The sequence below is a fragment of the Anser cygnoides genome, chromosome 35, assembly GCF_040182565.1.
Source record: "Anser cygnoides isolate HZ-2024a breed goose chromosome 35, Taihu_goose_T2T_genome, whole genome shotgun sequence".
Taxonomy (NCBI): Eukaryota; Metazoa; Chordata; class Aves; order Anseriformes; family Anatidae; genus Anser; species Anser cygnoides.
The window spans coordinates 1,420,498-1,440,170 of NC_089907.1; the positions used below are offsets into that span (position 1 = coordinate 1,420,498).

Here is a 19,673-nt window from a genome sequence, read left to right on the forward strand (position 1 = left end):
GGATTTGGAGGGTTTGCTCTGGAGATGGGGCAGGAAGCAAAGAGAATGGAAGGAGAGATGATATGCAGAAAACAAAACCAAACCAAACAAAACAAGAACCACAACATTTCTTCAGCGACAATGGTCATACACCAGAAAATCAGCCCTTTGGGGAAAGGAAACACCTGGTTTTTTGGGTACAAAAACTTTCAGATCCATGAGTCTCCTCCCGGGAGGACCAGCACATCCTCATTTTCTTGCCTGAATGTCCCACTGCTCTCCTTGGTTGCTTGGGAGGGGCTTGAGCTGTTTTGCTTCTTTCCTTCCATTATTTATTTATGTATTTTTATTCTCCTTTTTGCATGGTGGGGTGGCATCCTCACATATTGAAGTGGGATCTCTTGCTGCTGCAGGAGCCCGTGACCTTCGAGGAGGTGGCCGTGTATTTCACCAAGGAGCAATGGGCCCTGCTCAACCCTGTGCAGAGGACTCTCTAAGTGGATGTCATGCTGGAGAACTACAAGACCGTCACATCTCTGGGTAAGGAGTCCTGGCCCTTGGAGTGTTGGAGCTAAGAGCTCCTGGAACTTTGGCTCCTGGCCTTTATGTTGCAGACAGTCTCAGTTTCGGGATGGCGTGAGCTCTGTGGCATTCAAGAGTTAGGCAGATCCTCTTGTTGATGTTCCTCCTGGGAGTCAGAGCGAGGATGAACATTAAGGCAAACCCCTTTCCTCTTCTCTTCCGTACTGTTTTCCAGGGAATGGAAATATCTGTCTACCCATGGGGCAACTTTTCCCCTTTTTCTGCACTATCTACATCCCAAAGATTGGTTTCGGTCCAGGCAGGTCAAACATTTGATGGTAGAGGACTCACGTTCACGCAGGTAACCCAGGTGACCGTATCACCACTGTTCCCACTCCACATCCCTCAAGTCAGGAGAAAGTTCAGATTTCTTTCACTTCACAAATACTCCTAAATTCTCAAATCCCTCATGCCGTTATCTCCTCTGGGACAGGTTTTCCTGCTGCTGAGCCAGACTTGCTCACCCAGGAGGGAGGAGAACACTGGACCCCAAACCTTCAAGAAATGGAGAAAAAAGAAGTCCTGAGCAGCAGGCAGGAAGGTGAGGATGGGATGTAGTTGGCAAAGACCATGACTACCTACATCAGCACTTGCTATTATTTCCTATCAACCCCACATTAGGATTTTAGCCAAAATGTGGTGGATCCTACTATGAGATATAGTTCCACTGACCCTAACTGGAAATCAGAATGAATTTCCTCTCCACTGTCTTCCCAATCTTCCATCCCTGGGAAGTGATGGAAGCAGAATTTCAGCCAATTGTCCTGTCTGGTTAATTGGTGTCTCAGCTTTTCCTATACTTTCCCCTTAATGTTATTTCTACCTGGCCTAGGAAATAACCTGTCTGGCTTCTCTCTGTGTCACAGCACCTCCTGGGATGGACGGGGAGATGGAGGAGGAGAGTGCTGGAGACCAAGATGCTGAGCAAGCACGGAGGTGTGCAGTTACGTGGGTGATGCTTGAACACAGCGCCCGTGGGAGCCAGCAGGGTCTGCTAACATGGAAAACGGGGAGCAGGACACTTTGTGGAGCAGCTGATGCCAACCTTGGAAAAACCCCCATCCAGGAGGAGCCTTTGGAAAGGCCGCCTGAGCATGGGCAGGAGGGTGGCTGGAGCAGGGACTTGCTTATGCCTCCGAGAGATGTCATGGGAGAGAAACCTTTCAAGTGCCCGGAGTGTGGGAGAAGCTTCATGAGGAGCTCAGACCTCATCGTCCACCAGCGGACCCACACCGGGGAGAAACCCTACCAGTGCCCCGAGTGCGGGAGGTGCTTCAACAGGAGCTCCAGCCTTGTGACGCACCAGAGGGTGCACACGGGCGAGAAAATGTACAAGTGCCCCGAGTGTGCGAAAAGCTTTACACGGAGCTCAACGCTGACCGCGCACCAGAGGACCCACACAGGGGAAAAGCCCTACCAGTGCTGCGAGTGTGGGAAGAGCTTCAGCAAAAGGTCGAACCTTATTAAACATCAAAGGCAGCACACCGGAGAGAGACCATATCAATGCCCCGACTGTGGGAAGAGCTTCATACAGAGCTCAGACCTGATTGTCCACCAGCGAACGCACACAGGAGAAAAGCCCTACCAGTGTTCAGAGTGTGGGAAATGTTTCAGCGTGCGGTCGAAACTTATTCAACACCAGCGCGTGCACACGGGAGAGAAACCCTACACATGTGCTGAGTGTGGGAAGAGCTTTGGGCAGAGCTCGCACCTTTCCGTGCACCAGAAAACTCACAGAGGAGAAAAATCAGCACTCCAAGTGTGGAAGGTCATCCAGTGTGAGATCCTGCCTTGCTAAATAATGGAAACTGCATGCAGGAGATGGATATATAGAATATCCGAGTGTGGGAGACGGTCTTTGCACCTAAACCTAGACAGAAGAACTTTTTGTGGCTGTGCTTGTGCCTACAAAAGCCCAGAAACCAGTCAGCAAATGTGAAGTTCCATTAAAAATGAACAGTCCGTGCACAAGAAGGACTATAAATACTTCAGAGGGTGGGTCAAGAAGGAAATTCAGTCGCTAAATGCAGTGTGTAGGGTGGATGGGCTCAGAAAGTGCAGTGGGTTTTGTACTACTTACACCGATGCCATGTTTAAATAGGCCAGTGTGACCCTAGGAAAACCAGGTCTCCAGAGGCACCTTCCAAACTCCTCATGACGTTCACGACGTTCATCAGATTCACAATGTTTGGCCGCTTGGCGCGTCTCCTCCCATGTCTGACCCCCTGGTACTTATCTTCTTCGAGGTAAATCCACGTTTCTGGCCTGTAATGCATGGAGGAATTGGCCTCCACTTTCAGGAACTGTACAAAGCCTCCCCAGGTCCAGCTGGGTCCTGGAAACAAGGCACATTTCGGATTGTGGCAGAGGAGATTGGGTTGAAGCACATCTTCTGGGGCACTAGTGTCTTTTCTGTCTGGGTTTCCTACAACTCCTGGCACTCATCCTCCCTGTGCTGCCTTCAGTCACCTGTATTCTCTATCCCCGCTCATCATTTAGGAGGTTGAGAAATTACTTGGTGGAGAAATTGAGAAGTCTTCATGTTTAGGCACCTTGCTCCCACTGGAGCCCATGTCCAAGCTGAGGCTCACGAAGTTAGAATTTTAGAATCACAGAATCATTTAGGTTGGAAAAGACCCTTAAGATCATCAAGTCCAACCATCCACCCAATGACCTACGTTGTCCACACACCACAGACCGGGCTTTGGGTGGAGTTTCCTGAAAGAAGGGGATCCAATGCTGGTTCTTAAGAGGTTAAGAGCACAATTTTTATATGGACAGACCAGACAAATCTGCCTACAAGGATGGATTTGATGACCTAGGAGCTCTCTTCCAACCTAATTTGGGGTCTGTGACTGTGTCCTGTTAGAAAGGAGAAGACTATTTCCATCACTGAAGCCATGTCAGAAGCCAAGAGGTCTTCCTGTCCATGAGCCACTGAAACGACGACTCCACAAGGGAAGATCTCCAGAACATGAGCTTCTTGAGAGGTAGAAACCAGACCCGCTTCAGGACCTGCGAGCAGAAATGCAATGGGTACGTTTACAGGGCTGTTGTTTCTCAGAGAGTGAAGGCTGGGAGGGCTTTTCACAAGTTGCTATTCTTGGGCAAAAAAAATACAAAATGGGCTCCTACAAGTTCTCCAAGAACTTGTACTTGTTCTCCAAGTTCCTCTGCTCCAGCCATGGGGACAATGGGATACCCATGCAATGCAGAGGAAGGAGAGTCCACCACAATCCTTTCCAAACTGGGGGATTTGCTTCCACTGGGATAGAAAAAAAAACAAAACAAAACAAAAAAAACTTTACCAGCACACACTTCAACTAAGGAGGACCTTTATGGGCATCCCCTGGGGTTGGTGGCAGATCAAGACTACGGGATTTTTTTGGAGGAGTGGGACACATAGGTGATGGTTGAATTGGACCACAGATAGAGCCTGAAAAGTTGGTCCTATTTTCTACTGTGCATTTTCCTTGGGGATCACAAAGACCTTCCAGAGACCTGGAGGACCCAGGAGTTTGCAAGCAGGGACAAGGCAACTGCAGATCTCTCGTTATTAGGCTGTCGGGAAGGTCATCTGCTTTGTCCCCAAATCCTGAAGTCAAAACATAAATAAAATAAATAAGAAATATAAAAATAAAGACAAATAAAAAATATAATACATTTAAAATAAAAATATAAAAGGCAAAAATAAAAATGTAGAAAAACAAAAGAGTAGAAACATGAAAAGCAGACATATAAAAAAGAAACGAAAATAAAAAGCAAAACACAAAAAGCAAAGAAAACCAAAAAAGGTTAAAAAAAAGTAAAATAAAAAGTAGAAAGATTAAAAAGGAAATTTGAAAAATAAAGTAAAAATATAAAAATATAAGAAGTAAAAGAATAAGAGGGTAAAAATTAAAAAGTAAAAATAAAGTAGAAGAATAAAAGTATGACAAAAATAAAAATAAAAAAGTAAAAAAAATAAAACCCAAAAAGAATAAAAGTATAAAACTTAAAAAGTAAAAGAATAATGAAGTAAAAAGATACAATGTAAAATAATAAATGGATAAAAAAGTAAAAAGTAAAATTAAAGTATAAAATAAAAAGTATAAAATATAAAAAAATGAAAATAAAATTAAATACGAAAAATGAAAATAAAATTAAATATAAAAATATAAATAAGAATAGAAAGTAGAAAAAGAAATATATACAAAATGAAAAATAAGAATAAAAGAAAAATAAAAGACAAATAAGAATAAAAACCGGAAAATAGAAATAAAAATGAAAAATAAAAAAGTAAAAAAAAAGAACTGAAAAATAATTTAAAAAGTAAAAAATAGAATATAAAGAAATGCAAAAGAATTAAAAAGTAAAAGCTAAGAATATAAAGGAAGAACACGCTAAATATCAAAAGTAAACAAACACAAGTAAAAAGTAAAAAAATAAAAAAATACAAAATAAAAAAGAAGCCCATAAAAAAGACCGCAATCCGTCCGGGAAGGAAGCGAGGCAGCAGCGAACAAAGGCCGCGGGGCCGGGAGGAGGCGAGGCCGGCAGCGGGGCCGCGAATCCCATCCGGGGCCGGCGGCGCCCCCCCCCCCCCCCCGGGACGGCTCCTCCCGGCCGCCGCCCCCCCGGGACGGGGCCGAGCCGGGGCCGGGGACCGAGGGCCGGGGAGCGGGGCCGAGGCCGGGGCCGGAGCGGCGCGGGGCGGCGGCCCGGTAATGGGGGGGCCTGGGGGGGGGAAGCACCGGGATGGGGGAGCCGGGGGGGGTGGGGGGGGGAAGGGGTGCGGGGATCGGGCCCCGCGGTGCCAGCGCGGCGCTGCGGGGGGATGCGGTGAGGAGGGGGGGATTTGGTTGTGTTTGGGGCTGTTTGAGCGGTTATTTTTTACTTTTGTTCTTGGGCTTCGTTTGTTTTTTTTTTTTGTATTTTTCTCTTTCCTTCGTTCTTTTAAATTTTATTCCTGATTTTATTTTTTCTTTTCTATTTTTTCTTGTCTATATTTTTTTCTATTTTTATTTTTTCCTGTCTAGTATTATTTTTTCTTTTCTATTTTTATTTTTTTCAGTTTTTATTTTTTCTTTTTTTACTTTTTCTTTTCTATTTTTATTGTTTCCATTTTTATTTTATCTTTTCATTACTAATTTTATTGCTTGTTTTCTATTTCTTCTTTTTTATGTTCTTTTAAACTTTATTTCTAATTTTATTTCTAATCTTTTTTCTATTTTTATTTACTATTTCTATATTTCTTTTCTATTTTATTTCTAATTTTATTTCTAATTTTGTTCTTTCTTTTCCATTTTTCTATTTTTATTTTTATTTTTCCATTTTATCTGTAATTTCATTTCTAAATTTCTTTTCGTTTTCTTTTCTTTTTCATTTTATTTATAATTGTACTCTAATTATATTTTTAATTGCACTTTTACTGTATTTTTATTTTTTATTTTTTCTTCTTTTTCTCTTTATGTCTAATTTTATTTCTAATCTTATTTCCAATTGTACTTTTCATTTTATTTCTAATCTTATTTCCAATTGTATTTTTAATTTCATTTCTAATTTTGCTATATTTTTGCTACTTTCAACCCACAGAGCAGAGCTTCCCTTTCCCGAAACCAGCTTGCATGGAGCAGCCTGGAGAGCTTCCAACCCTAGGGATGCAAGAAGAAAAAACCCCCGGAGACCCCTTTGGAGGTGAGGCACTGCCCCCCCCGGAAACCCCCCCGGACCCCTGGGTTCACCCCCGGCCACGACTCAGACTTGCTACATCTCAGCTCTTGCTCTCGGGCTTCTTTCGTCTCTCACCCCACTCCGTGACCTCGTTTCCCTTCCAGATTTAAGACGTTTCTCTCGTTTGTGCCCCCCAGCAGGGTGCACCCCGAGGAGAGCAAGGGCTGAACCGAGCCCAACACGAGGACACGAGGAAGGAAGGGGAGATCCCAGCATTGCCACCGGCATCGCCACTGGCATCGCGGCCAGCAAACGGTCAGGGAGCGGCTCAGAGGGCACACGGCCGGAGGCAGCTCCCGAGGCCGAGAAGAGGCCGGGAGAAGGCAAGGCTGTGAAGGCTGCAGCTCATCTCATCCCTCGTGGAGGGGACGTGAAAATCCTCGACGGCCCCAAAGCCCGGCGCGGGGCCACCACCAGAGAGAAGAAGTACGCGTGCGAGGAGTGTGGGAGGAGGTTTGGCCAGAGCTCCAACCTCATCGTGCACCAGCGAATCCATACGGGAGAGAAGCCTTACAGGTGCCACGAGTGTGGGAAGTGCTTCAGGCAGAGCTCCAACCTCATCGTCCACCAGAAGACGCACGCCAGGGAGAAGCTTTACGAGTGCCCCAAGTGCCAGAAGTGCTTCCCGGACAGGTCGCTGCTCATCAGGCACAAGAGGATCCACGTGGGAGAAAAGCCCTTTAAATGCCAGCAGTGTGGGAAAAGCTTCATCCACCGATCAAGGCTTCTTGTCCACGAGAAGGTCCACACAGGAGACCAGCTCTACCAGTGCCCCCAGTGCGGGAAGTGCTTCGGGGACAAGCCCAAGTTGCTGCAGCACTGCCGGCGGCACGTGGGCGAGCGGCGCTACAAATGCTACGAGTGCGGAGCGGAGTTCGGCCAGAGCTCTGACCTCAACCTCCACCAGAGGGTCCACGTGGAGGAGAAGCTCTACCAGTGCTCGACGTGCGAGAAGTGCTTCAAGGACAGGTCGACGCTCATCAGGCACGAGACAGTGCACACTGGGGAGAAGCCCTACAAGTGCCACGAGTGCGGGAAGAGGTTCACCAGGAGCTCCGATATCATCGTCCATCAACGGACGCACACCGGCGAGAAGCCCTTTGAGTGCCCGGAGTGTGGCAAGAGCTTCAGCCACAGGTCAAATCTTTTCCGGCACCAGAGGATGCACACGGGGGAGAAGCCCTACAAGTGTGAAGAGTGTGGGAAGCGATTCGGGCAGAGCTCGGAGCTCATCGTCCACCAGCGCACGCACACAGGGGAGAAGCCCTACCACTGCTCCGAGTGCGAGAAGTTCTTCCGGGGGAGATCAACGCTTTTCAGGCACGAGAGGCTGCACACGGGGATTAAGCCCTACGAGTGCACCGAGTGCGGGAAGAGCTTCGGGCAGAGTGGGGACCTGATCGCCCACCAGCGCTTCCACACCGGTGAGAAGCCCTACCAGTGCGGTGAGTGCGGGAAGTTTTTCAGCAACCGGTCGAGCCTCGTTCGGCACCAGAGGCTGCACGCTGGGGAGAAGCCCTACAAGTGCCATGAGTGCGGGAAGAGCTTCGGGCAGAGCTCGGACCTCATCGCCCACCAGCGCACACACACGGGTGAGAAGCCCTACCCGTGCCCGGTGTGCGGGAAGAGCTTCAGCAGGAGGTCCAACCTCCTCGTGCACCAGCGAGTGCACGGAAGGGACAGGCTCTGCAAATGCCGGCAGTGCGGGAGAAGCTTCCAGCAGAACTCACAGCTCGCCCTGCAGCAGAACTCTCCTCGGTGTCCCGAGTGCACAAAGTGGTTTGAAGAGGGGTCAAACCCTGGTGAACACCAGAGATAGCACTGGGGAGAAAAACTCTGTAAGCACCCAGAGTTCTGGATTGGGGCGAGACATCACATCGCAGATAAGAAAAATCAGTGCTTTGCCTAGGTATTGTTCAATCTTTCCACCTTTGCAGTCTTCAGGAAAAATTAAAAACACCACAAAACACACAAATGATCTAAAGTAGGCTGATGAGAGTAAATAATATAATAATTATTTTTTTTCCTAATTATTTCTTATTATTGAGTTTGCTTCAAGGGCTTGATGTGTGTTGATCCACTCACTCCCATCTCCCCCAGTCAAACCATCTTGTTCTGGGGTTCAGGCTGTCTGTCCAGTGCCTGGCTTCAAAGCCCTTAAATCCTGCGGTGTTCCCCAGGCTGGGGCATCCGCCCTGGGTGCCCATCAGCACCCCGAGATACCGTAGAAATCTGTCTTCCCGTGCACATCCTTCCCTCCCCACTATATGTATTTAACCTCAGTAATAATAATAATTAAAAAAAAAAGCCTTCTGTTCCTAATCTTATGTTTACCTTGTATTTTTCTGCTATTTAAATACCTGTATCTGGAATTGCTCCTGCGTGGCAGGAAGGGATTGCTGCTGTAAAAAAATGTGAGAGGGGAAACTGATGTTTGCAACCCTGCGTTCTGGAGGAAAACTGTCTAAAAACTGTCTATGGGGAAATCACACTTCCCCTGTGTTTTTTTGTTTTGTTTTGTTTTTCTTTTTCTTTTTCTTTCTTTCTGCGTGTATTCTTGCTCCTGAACTTGGGAGCTGCTCAGATTTGGTCAGAGAGATGGTCAAGAGTCTTTGGGGTGCTCAGATATTTCACGAAGAGGCTCTTTGGCCTCATCTTCCCTTTTCTCTTCACCATGTGCCAGGACCTAGCTCCCATTCCCTTCCCTCTCCTCATCACCTCCTTTCCTCCAAAAAATCCTAAAGCCACCCATGATGCCACCACAGCAAAGATCTGTGGGAGCACTACAGCTCTGTTATCACTGGGATGGTTGCTTCCACCTTTGCCTTTGACGTGGCCATCCCATAACTTCCTGACTTTAAATTAGTAATCTCTGATGCATTTAGACCCCAGATGGTCCACTGGAGCAGTGAATTTATCATTAGTAGCCAAATATATGAAAAAAAAACACATTAATATAGAAGGTTGGTTGGCTGGTCGGGTTGCGCGGCTGGTTTGGAGTTGTGTTAATAACGCCCTGGCTGCGAACCAGTGGTCATGGTGGTGTGGGTCTTGTCAACCCTAGGCCATAAAGGGGTTTCTGGTAAGTGCAGGCTCTGTGCCACCCCCTGTAGGTGTCTCTCCATCAGCTGATAAGGTGACAGGATGGCCCTATCCAGCAATGGGACGCCTCACCCAATGCAAAAGGATGGGGTGGGCGCATCGGTGGCCAGTGGGTGTCACTGTGGCCATCCATGGCCTCAGATAGCATCTGGGGCTATGGGCCTGAGCCCAGCACAGGCTGTGCTTGTGGGATGACTGCATCCACCCTACAGATGCTTCTGGAGGCCCAGGATGCAGGCAGAAGGACCATGATAAGGACAAAAGTGGGAAGGGTGATGAGCAGAAGCCTGGCTAAGAGCTGGGCTGCACTGGGACAGGGGAAAGACCACCAGAAGAGCAGGAGCCATGCAGCGAATGCCAAGACCATTCGAGGTGCTTGCAATAATACACATCATTTAAGAAACCGTTTCACATTTTACTTTGGCCACCCTAAAACATACACACAGGTTATTCCCCCCATCCTTGCAGACTCTGCTCTGGAACACCAAGATCCCACGCTTCTCATGATTCACAGGCTGTTCTCTTCCACGCCATCGCTTCTAGGATCTACTGAGATTTTTCTCCATTTTGCCTCTTTCCTCCAGGCATTTGCAGGGCTTTTCTCCTCCATGTCACTACTGATGCTCAACAGTTCCACCAAAGCGCTTAGGTGCATCCCGAGCATGCTCCAGCAGCGGCGTCCATCGGCCTGTCGGGGTGGACCAGATTCACCTGGAAGCTTTTCCCACCCCGCCGGTGTTTGCCAAGTCCGTGCACTCGCTGGTGCACGATGAGGTTGGATTTCCTGCCAAAACACTTCCCACATTGCTGGCACGGGTAGGGCTTCTCCCCGGTGTGGGTCGTCCGATGCTCGAGGAGATCCGTGCTCTGCGCGAAGCTCTTCTCACACTCGTGGCACTTGTAGGGCTTCTCGCCCGTGTGTTTCCGCTGATGCCTGACGAGGCTCGAGCTGTTGCAGAAGAAATTCCCACACTCGCCGCACTTGTAGGGTTTTTCCCCCGTATGGAAGCGCTGGTGGACCACCAGGTCCGCGCTCAGCCCGAAGCTCTTCCCGCACTCGGAACACGTGTAGGGCCTCTCACCCGTGTGCTGCCTCTCGTGCCGCATGAGCGTGGTCCTGCCCTTGAAGCACTTCCCACACTCGGAGCAGCGGAAGGGCTTCTCGCCCGTGTGGGTCCGCTGATGGACCAGCAGATCCGTCCGGTGGCCAAAATTCTTCCCGCACTCTTGGCACCGGAAAGGTTTCTCCCCCGTGTGCCTCCTCTGGTGGGTGAAGAGGTTGGATTTGTGATTGAAGCTCTTCCCACACTCGGCGCAAGTGAAGGGTTTCTCCCCAGTGTGGATTCTCTGATGGACAGTCAGGTCCGATTTCCGAGCGAATCGCTTCTCGCACTCGTGACACTTGTATGGCTTCTCGCCAGTGTGCACCATCTCGTGCCTGAAGAGCGTGGATTTGTCCTTGAAGCGCTTTTCACACTGTGGGCACTTGTAGATTTTATCCGCCGCGTGAGTTTTCTGGTGCATCACCAGCTTGGTGCTGTGCCAAAACCTTTTCCCACACTCGGAGCACATAAACGGCCTTTCCCCCGTGTGCGTTTTCTGGTGCTCAAGGAAATCGGGGTTATTCCCAAAGGTTTTCCTGCAATCACGGCACCGAAAAACCTTTTGCCCACTGTGCAGCCTCTGGTGCTTGGCGAGGTTCGACCTGTCGCTGAAGGGTTTCCCGCACGCGCAGCAGGCGTAGGGCTTTTCCCCGGTGTGCGTCCTCCTGTGCACGATGAGGTTGGAGTTGTGCCTGAAGCTTTTCCCACACTCCTTGCAGAAATATTTCTTCTCTTGAGCAAAGTTTTCAGCTGGGGGGTTGGGTTCCTCAAGGACTTTGCAGTGCGTGGCCACGCTTGCATCCTTCCCTGTGCAGCCGTTCAGCCTGCAGTCATTTGTGTCATCCGTTCTCTGCTGAAACCAATTTCCTCCTGAGTTTCCCGATGAGGAGCTGCTCATTTCGGGTCCTTCCCACCGGGGACCCTTTTCCACCTCGTTCTCCGTCCCACGTCCTGCTGGGTTATGGGAAGAAGCAAGCAGTGATGTTATTTCTAAGAAAAACGCCCCCAGGATGGGCTCGCAGGCTGGGACAGCCACGTGGGAGCACAGCTCTCACCTTGCTGAGGGTTTTCCAGGGTCTCCGTCTCACTTTGCTGAGCATCTTCCCATGTTCCTTCACCTCGCTCCATCCGCTCAGGTCCGTTTGGGTCCAAAACAGGGCTGGGATTCAGCCATGCTTCAGGAAAAGCTGCTGGTCTGGGGGGAGGAGGAGTAAAAGTGTGATAAAGCCTCGCACAAGAAAACTCACTGTAGCTAAGTGGGGAACTGGAAATTAAAGATCAGGGGAATGAAATAAAAATCAGGGGAATTAAATTATCCCAGAGGTGGGATTAGTGCTGAGAAGCAGTCAACACGGAGCAGGAGGGACACCCTTGGGCAACCCCACACTCAGGGCTGTGCCTGTGTGCTCAGAGCCCCACATATCCCGAGCCCATCCTGGGGATCTCACCATCAATGTGATGCTTTTTCCGCTGATAGTGATGCTCCCTGGTCCTTCTGCCTGCTCTTCAAGCTGTAAAACAGGCCTAAGGAGGAAACTCTGAGCAAAATAAGTAAGAAAGTAAGTAATAGTAATATTATAATTAAGAATAAGAATAAGAATGAGAATGAGAATGAGAATGAGAATAAGAATAAGAATAAAGGAGGAGGAGGAGAAGGAGGAAGAGAAGGAGGAGGAGGAGGAGAAGAAGAAGAAGAAGAAGAAGAAGAAGAAGGAGGAGGAGGAGGGGAAGGAGGAGGAGGAGGAGGAGGAAGAGGAGAAGAACAAAAAGAAGAAGAAAAAAATTTAAAAAAAGAAGAAATAAAAATAAAAAAATTAAAAAAGAAGGAGGGAGAGAAGAAAAAATAAAAAATAAAAAGAAGAAAAAAATAAAAAAGAAGTAAAAATAAAAATAAAAAAATAAAAAAAATAAAAATAAAAATAAAAATAAAAATAAAAATAAAAATAAAAATAAAAATAAAAATAAAAATAAAAATAAAAATAAAAATAAAAATAAATAAAGCCCAACCAACCAAATAAATAAATAAATAAAAATAATTACAAAATAAAAATATATATATAAAAAAAAGACCTTCAAACGGTTAGCGGGCAACTTCCCCCAACTCGCCGCCGCCTCAGGACGAGCTGGGGATCGCGACAGGCTCCGTAGCTCCGGGAGCGACTCCGAATCTGGCCCCAGCTCCGCTCCCGGGGTCGGGGGGGGGCCGGGCAGCTCCGGTCCCGCCCCGGGGCGGCTCCGCGCTGTTCCTGCCCCTTCCGTTGCCCTCCCCCGGGCGCTGCGGTCCTGCTGCTGCTGGTGTGGAGCGGGGGAGGGCAGTGGGGGCCCGGCCCTGTGCTCAGTGTGACCCACGGTCCTCCCCACTGTCACCCATGGGTGCGTTTCTTGGTCCCCATCCACTCGCTGTCACCCATGGGTGGGTGCATGGTCCACCCCATCCACCCACTGCCACCCACCCCCAGATGACCATCCACCCGCATGTAGTAACGACACGGAACCCACCAGCAAAAAATAAAATAAAATAAAAAAAAAAAAAAGATTATTTATTGAATATTCAATATAAATTACCTCCTTTTGGGCCAAGAATATTTTTATTTTTTTGGCACTGAGACCTCAGTTCTCCCTTCGATCGGGCAGAGCAGATGCTCTCTGACACCCCCCGTGGAGCCCTTTTGATTTTCCCCACCCTAAAAACCTTGGAGGGAAGACGCTCCCTCGCATGTTCCTCTCTCATATTCTATCAATATAAAATTCCCATAGATTCTATCATACGCGCAGATAGCTAGTAAGAAAATAAAATCTCCAACCCGTTTGGAAATCGAGGTTTAACGCCTCAGGGCAGGGTGTGCCCTCACTCTTGATTATTAATTATTGATTGCTGTTGATTATTGATTGATATTTTGAGCTTGATTTCTATTTTGAGCTGGGGCTTGGACGGGAGCAGGGGAGATTTCTCAGCAATTGCAAGCTAACCTTAAAAGATATAACAACAGGATATTAACAAGGAAATGGGATAGGATGATAGAAGGGCTCTTGGTAGGGAACAGAGTTCAGATGAGGCTGTCAGGGGAGCAAAGTGAAGGTTGTTAAGCAAACTACACAATAATGTGTGGAATTAGCCTTTTTCCATCACCAATGAACCCCTATTGTAGCATATCAACGATGCACCCACATCATAGCACCCCTTTTCTTCCCCTGAGTAGTCTCTGATGCAGAAAAAAAGGTGAATCTCACACGGGACAGCATCCCATGCTTTAAAACTCATCCAGTTTCTTCTTATTTAGTGTGATCCTGGGATGCGAGCTCTGGCCGAGCCGATTCTCCTACTGCAGGCACTTGGGAGGTTTTTGTCCTCTGTGTCATCGCTGCTGCTCAAGCATGCTCAAGGATTCCTCCTCGAGGGGTTTTGTGCACTCAGAACACGGGGACGAGCTGTCTCCTGTGGCGATGCTGGGGATTTGCTCTGGGGTCTTCCCGCTTCTCGAGCAGCCTCCCGTCCTCCGTCCCCTGTGGCCTCGCTGGTGCACAAGGAGGCTGGATTTCCTGGTGAACCTCTTCCCGCACTCGGCGCACGGGTAGGGCTTCTCGCCCGTGTGCGTGCGCTGGTGGGCGATGAGGTCCGAGCTCTGCCCGAAGCTCTTCCCACACTCGTGGCACTTGTAGGGCTTCTCCCCCGAGTGCCATTTCTGGTGCTTGACGAGGCTGGATTTATTGCAGAAGAACTTCCCGCACTCGCCGCACTGGTAGGGCTTCTCGCCGGTGTGGAAGCGCTGGTGCGTGATAAGGTCCCCGCTCTGCCCAAAGCTCTTCCCGCACTCGGAGCACTCATAGGGTTTCTCTCCCGTATGCAACCTCTCGTGCCTGAAGAGCCCGTACCTTCCCCTGAAGGACTTTTCACACTGGGAGCACTGGTAGGGCTTTTCCTCGGTGTGTGTGCGCTGGTGGATGGTGAGCTCCGACCTCCGGGCGAAGCTTTTCCCGCACTCGTGGCACGCAAACGGCTTCTCCCCCGTGTGCACGATCCGGTGGGTGAAGAGGTTGGAGCGTTGGCTGAACCTCTTGCCGCACTCGGAGCACTCGAAGGGCTTCTCCCCCGTGTGGATCCGCTGGTGGACGACGATGTCGGAGCTCCTGGTGAACCTCTTCCCGCACTCGTGGCACTTGTAGGGCTTCTCCCCGGTGTGCACTCGCTCATGCCTGATGAGCGTCGACCTGTCCTTGAAGAACTTCTCGCACGTCGAGCACTGGTAGGGCTTCTCTGCCATGTGGCTTTTCTGATGCGAGCTCAGGTCTGAGCTCTTCCCAAACTCCTTGCCACACTCTTGGCATTTGAAAGCCTCTTCCCCTCGGTGCAGCCGCTGATGGCAGATGAGCTCCGACCTCTCCTGGAAGCATTTCTTGCAGTGCGAACACTCGTAGAGACTTTCTTCTGCAAAGAGCTGCCCATCCCCGTCACAATGGGTGAATTCATTCCCCGCTTTCCTTGGCTCCATCCCATGAACTTTCCCACCGTTATCCCCTTCTGGTTTTGTCACCGTAGTTTCGCTCACTTTGCCTTCAGCTGGACCCTCCTGCTCCACGTGGTGACCTTCGTCCTCCCTTCGCATCCTGTCTCCTGCAGGGTGACATGGATAACACATTAGTTTTTGCCTTCGGATGGGATCACCATGACCAGGACATCAATAACCACTCCCAGGGGCCACAGATGAATATGGAAGCTGAATTACAGCGAGCCCCATTGCCAAAAGACACCGGGATGTGCCCCCACCCGGGACAATTCTCACCCTTGGGGGGGTGAAATGTTGGAAACTCCCGGTGGCTCCTCTCCCACTCCCCAATTTCTCACCTTTTCGGCTGCTCCTGGTGCTGCCCAGCTCTCTCCCCAGAGGACCAGGTGCCACCAGCTCTCCCCCTTCTTCCATCCAGTCTCTTTTGGGGCCAGAAAGCCCTGTTTTGGGGGCAGATGCCCGGTTGCCAGCACTCCCTTCACCACAATGCTACGACCAAATCGCGAGTGGGTGACACTTCCCCGTGGCCTTATTTCCCACCAGCCTTTCCGTTTCTCCCCTTTCTCCAAACCCTGCAGCCCCCCAGGGCTGCAAATCTTCCTCTCCCTGGGGGGACCGGGATGCTCAGCCCAGTTTGGATCAGATCAGCCCTGTCCCGGCCGCAGGATCCCAGCTCCCAGCACATCCCTGGCCCCACAGCGCTGCTGGAAGCTCGGGGAAGCCGGTTGCTGGCCGGGATGCTGCACAGAGGCACAGGAAAAAGCCAAGGGGGATGAGGGGGGGGACAGTTCCGGCTGTGCAGAGAGAGCTTTTGGAGGGATTTGTGCTCAGCATCCCTCTCCCTTCTGCTCCCCTGCAGACAGGGAGAATCTGAGGATCAGCAAAATACTTTTTTTTTTTTTTTTGGGGGGGGGAGGGGGTTAGGGGGGAGGAGGAAGGAAATGTGGAAAAAGCCTCTCTGTGTTGTGGATGTGCGTGCCGTGCCATGGCTGTGGTTGTCTGGTACACGGGATCCTGCTGCTGGAAATCTGGAGCCCTTGAGAGGTTTCACGGCAGAGCAAGCAGCGGCTGTTTCAGCCGGGACGGGCACGGGATGTGGCTCGGATCTGCTGCCATCCTTCAGCAAGGGGCCAGGGACTGCTTCATCCTGTGGTTTTGGAAGGGTTTCGTCCAGCAGCCTGCAAGGTGAGGGGGCAGTTTATCCCCCTGCAGCTGTGTCCTGCTGCCCCTGCGCTCTTCTCCACCTCCAAGCACACTCCACATCCGTGCTTCTTTTTCAAGGCAACAAGATTTGGGATTGTGCTTGCTCATCCTTGCTCTGAGCTTCTTGAGGTTTGAACCAAGGTACAATGGTGGTTCCCGTTCTCCCCTCTTATTTGCACCACTCGGGCTGGAAGTAAGTTAATTTATTTAGTTTGTGCCCCAGGAGCGTGCCATCGAGGCACGGGGAGAAGGAAAAGCATCTCGGTGCCCCTTTTGCTCATGCTCAAACAACTCCATGAGGTCCTGGCTGCTCTTTGCTCCTGCCTCCCACGGGGCTGTGCAACGGGGTGCCGTGCCGTGGGGTGCTGTGCAGTGCGGTGAGGTGCTGGGCTGTGTAATGCACACCCAGCTTTGACAGTGGCTGTGTGCTCAGCGAGCTGCAAGGTGACACTTCAGGCCCCTGAGCTGCGCCGTCGGAGCATCCCCGTGCACAGACCCAAGCTCTGCACCAGGACCGGGACCTCTGCACCTCCCCATGGTGCTGCGCCCGGAGGAAGAGCATCACCAGCGTGGGTGTGGGCCAGGGCCACTGCCCCAAAGAACACAGCAGCGCTCGAGGCCTCATTTCCTTTGTGGCCGCGGCATCGTCGATGCCTTAGTGGAGAGCTGGAGGCTGCCTGGCGTGGTGGCTGCAGCCTTCATCACCGTGCCTCTGGGTGATGGAGGATGAGGAGGGCTACACCGTGCTGAAGTTTGGGGCAAAACGCAGCGCCCCACGGAGGCAGCAAGGCGGTGGGATGACAGGTGAGGCTGTGGGGTGGCGGAGGGGCTATGGCGTAGGGAGAGAGCAGCCGCTGGTGGCTCAAGACCATCAAAATTCTCCTCCAGCCTGGGGCTGGGGAGATGCGGGTCGGGCAAGGGGGCTTGGAAGATGGGCTTGGAAGGGGGCTTCGTTGGGAAGGGTCCCTCGGTTTAAGAGGGACGTGTGGGCTGGCAAATTGGTGGGGTTGAAGAGCAGAAAGCCCCGAGGAGCACCGCGTTTGGCTGGGTGATCCGAGCAAGCAGGAGGATGCTCCCACCACCCGCTGGGATGCGGAGCTGCCCACCCAGAAGCTCCCAACACTCCCAGGGCTCCCCAAACCTTTCCGAGTGCAGTTTTGGGGGGGGGGCGCAGGGTGGGCAAAGGGTAAGATGAAGTGGAACACAGCCACGCTGCACCCCAGGACATCTCCCAGTCCTTCATCTCCTCACAGTTTCATGTCGCTTCGCTCCGACCAGCATCAACACTGATGGAGCCGCACCATCCTTTGCAGGCTTGAAAATTCCCCCGTGCCCTACACAATTAATACAAACCCAGGACCCTATTTGCTTTCTCATGCAGCAGAGGCGAGGAAGGTTTTTTTTTTTTTTTTGTTTTTGTTTTTTTTGGTTTTTTTTTTCAAGCTGCAGCTTCCTGTTTGGCTGCAGTGCCATCGTGAGGCCGGATGGAGACACCGTGCCCCCCCATCCCCTCTGCCCCATGCCACGACGGGGCTGTGAGGGTGGGCACAATCCAGGCTCGTCTCATCCCACAGGATTCCCTCGACGCCAGTACCTGGTCACCAGCACCGGATGGGCTTTGAGCACTGGTTTGGCTGTAGCGGTGATAACCTTGGGGCTAAGAGGTGAGTAGGGCACCGCTGAGCCACCCGTGAATTGCACCGGTACGGTGGCACCTGCGGGGACAGGGTGACCCTGGAAGACACCAGCAGTGATTTAGTAGTGTTTTTTTTGTTGTTGGTTTTTTTTTTTTTGGCAGTCTGGCAATTGCAAGACTTGGGACAGTGCTACGCGACTCTCAACACATCAGCCACCGACACTGAAAACTGGGAGAATGGATGCAGAGGCTGCCTGGAGAGATTTCGGCTGCAGCTGAAGGCAGCCCTGTGCAACGCACCCGAGATGGGTAAGCCCGTGATCCTGGGGTAACCCTGGCCATCCAGGCCCGTTTCGGGGTGCAAAACCACTTAAGAGCGTGGCCCTATAATGCAAAAGACGCTCCAGGTCACAGGGGTCTTCGCTGCAGCAAAATGCTGGAAGGAAAAAGGTTGTGCCCAAACCCGAGCTGTTCTTGGATCAAACAGCCCCGTGCCTTGGTCAGAATCCGGCCCGTGGAGGCTGGCTGCATCCTTAGGGCCCGCTTGTCCTTTCAGATGGCAGAGGGTGCCTGCTGTGTCCCCGGGACTGGTTGCAGCACGGGAACTGGTGTTACTGGGTGTCCCATGAGAGCCGGGACTGGCAGAGGAGCCGGGACGACTGCGCCCAAAAGGGCTCTGCCCTCTTCATCATCCGGAACCAGGAGCAGATGGTAAAGCAGGGGCCTGGCTTGGGGTGGGGGGCAGCTGGAAACCCCCAGCCCACACCCAGCATCTCCCTTGGGTTAATCATCCTTTTTGGGGAGGGGAGATGGGGAGCAAACAGCACCCATGTCCCCGCCATCCCAGCTCCCACCCTTGCCAGGAGCATTCCTGAACCACCCCCCCCCAGTACCCAAAAGGAGGGCAGCTGCACCCCAAAAGGCACAGGACACCCTAAAACAATCACAGAGAGGGCATCTGCCCCTTGCAATAGGGATGGGGAGACCCAAAGCAGCCTCACAAAGGGCATCCGCCCCCCCAAAAAAGGGATGGGGAGACCCAGAGCAGCCCCACAAAGGGCACCTGCTCCCCAAAAGGGGATCAGAGTCCTCCAACACCCCCTCCTATATAGCACGTGCTCCAGGATGTCACGCAGGGAAGGGGCTACGTCTGGATCGGGCTGGCGGTGACAGGGGCCAAAGGCACCTGGACGTGGCTGGACGGCTCCATGCTGGACACCAAGCAGTGAGTGCCCCGTCCCTTGGCTTTGTCCCCAAATCGCTGCATCCCTAAAAACTGGAGAACTCGGTCAGATCCTGCTCCTGGGTGAAAACCTCTAGGAGAAGCAGGGGTTTTTCTGTCCCCACCAGCCCCAGGACAGGGACCTTCTCCTTCCTCCTGCAGGTTCCGCATCTTGGGCTCGGCCACCAGCGGCAGCTGCGCCCTGATGAAAGGTTCCCAAATTCACTCCGAGGGCTGCAACGCTGAGTCCAGATGGGTCTGCGAGAAGGATGCTGTCTCCCTGTAGCCACCCCATGTCCAGTCTTGGGTCCCCAGGGCTTGGGGGGCAAACACCTGCCCCACTCCTCTTCCTTGGCACCCAAGCAAAGGGTGAATGAGGAGCAATGCATTTCTACCCCAGCTCCTTTTGCTGGCTTGCAGCAGGGCACAGGGAAAGCCCAACTGCAGCCAGGATCCTGATGGGTAGGGACAACATTGCTGTCCTCCACAAGCTTGCAGGGGGAGAAAGGGGATTGATCCCAAAGCCCCCAGAGCAGTGGTCATGAAGTTTGGTCCTTCCCACAGCCCTAGATAACATTAAATACAGAAAGGAAATTCAATGGTTTGCCTTATTTTTTCTTTAAATATAT

At 51.1% G+C, this 19,673-nt stretch overlaps 3 protein-coding genes across 15 annotated transcripts; 2 read left to right on the forward strand and 1 right to left on the reverse strand.

Moving 5' to 3' along the window:
• Positions 1-2,496: 2,496 nt before the first annotated feature.
• On the forward strand, positions 2,497-8,595 carry LOC106049750 (zinc finger protein 271-like). 6 transcript variants are annotated; one of them, XM_048055379.2, is made up of 3 exons: positions 2,497-3,597; positions 6,136-6,237; positions 6,378-8,595. In XM_048055379.2, exons 1-3 carry the CDS (start codon positions 3,594-3,596, stop codon positions 8,090-8,092), a joined length of 1,821 nt encoding a protein of 606 aa, XP_047911336.2. In that variant the 5' UTR covers positions 2,497-3,593; the 3' UTR covers positions 8,093-8,595. The 6 variants fall into 6 exon arrangements, with proteins under 6 accessions (XP_047911336.2, XP_047911337.2, XP_047911340.2 ...); XM_048055380.2 differs by having other exon boundaries at positions 6,411-8,595; XM_048055383.2 differs by having other exon boundaries at positions 6,414-8,595.
• Positions 8,596-9,748: 1,153 nt separating this feature from the next.
• On the reverse strand, positions 9,749-15,723 carry LOC106049745 (zinc finger protein 585A-like). Of its 4 annotated transcripts, none has more exons than XM_048055394.2 (4): positions 12,549-12,978; positions 11,927-12,016; positions 11,534-11,673; positions 9,749-11,429 (listed from the first exon to the last, which is right to left on the reverse strand). In XM_048055394.2, the coding sequence occupies exons 3-4, from the start codon at positions 11,604-11,606 to the stop codon at positions 10,021-10,023; spliced, it is 1,482 nt and encodes a 493-aa protein (XP_047911351.2). In that variant the 5' UTR covers positions 11,607-11,673; positions 11,927-12,016; positions 12,549-12,978; the 3' UTR covers positions 9,749-10,020. The 4 variants fall into 4 exon arrangements, 3 of the variants coding, with proteins under 3 accessions (XP_047911351.2, XP_047911350.2, XP_047911352.2); XM_048055393.2 differs by having other exon boundaries at positions 9,749-11,432; positions 12,549-12,977; XR_010827176.1 differs by lacking the exon at positions 9,749-11,429 and adding an exon at positions 15,322-15,723 and having other exon boundaries at positions 11,624-11,673; positions 12,549-15,090.
• Positions 15,724-15,779: 56 nt separating this feature from the next.
• Positions 15,780-19,643, forward strand: LOC106049756 (killer cell lectin-like receptor subfamily F member 1). Of its 5 annotated transcripts, none has more exons than XM_066986832.1 (7): positions 15,992-16,327; positions 16,410-16,990; positions 17,761-17,850; positions 17,985-18,131; positions 18,379-18,533; positions 18,935-19,047; positions 19,207-19,643. In XM_066986832.1, the coding sequence occupies exons 2-7, from the start codon at positions 16,906-16,908 to the stop codon at positions 19,328-19,330; spliced, it is 714 nt and encodes a 237-aa protein (XP_066842933.1). In that variant the 5' UTR covers positions 15,992-16,327; positions 16,410-16,905; the 3' UTR covers positions 19,331-19,643. The 5 variants fall into 5 exon arrangements, with proteins under 5 accessions (XP_047911360.2, XP_066842933.1, XP_013057625.3 ...); XM_013202170.3 differs by having other exon boundaries at positions 16,032-16,168; positions 16,265-16,990; XM_048055403.2 differs by lacking the exon at positions 16,410-16,990 and having other exon boundaries at positions 15,780-16,168.
• Positions 19,644-19,673: the final 30 nt, after the last annotated feature.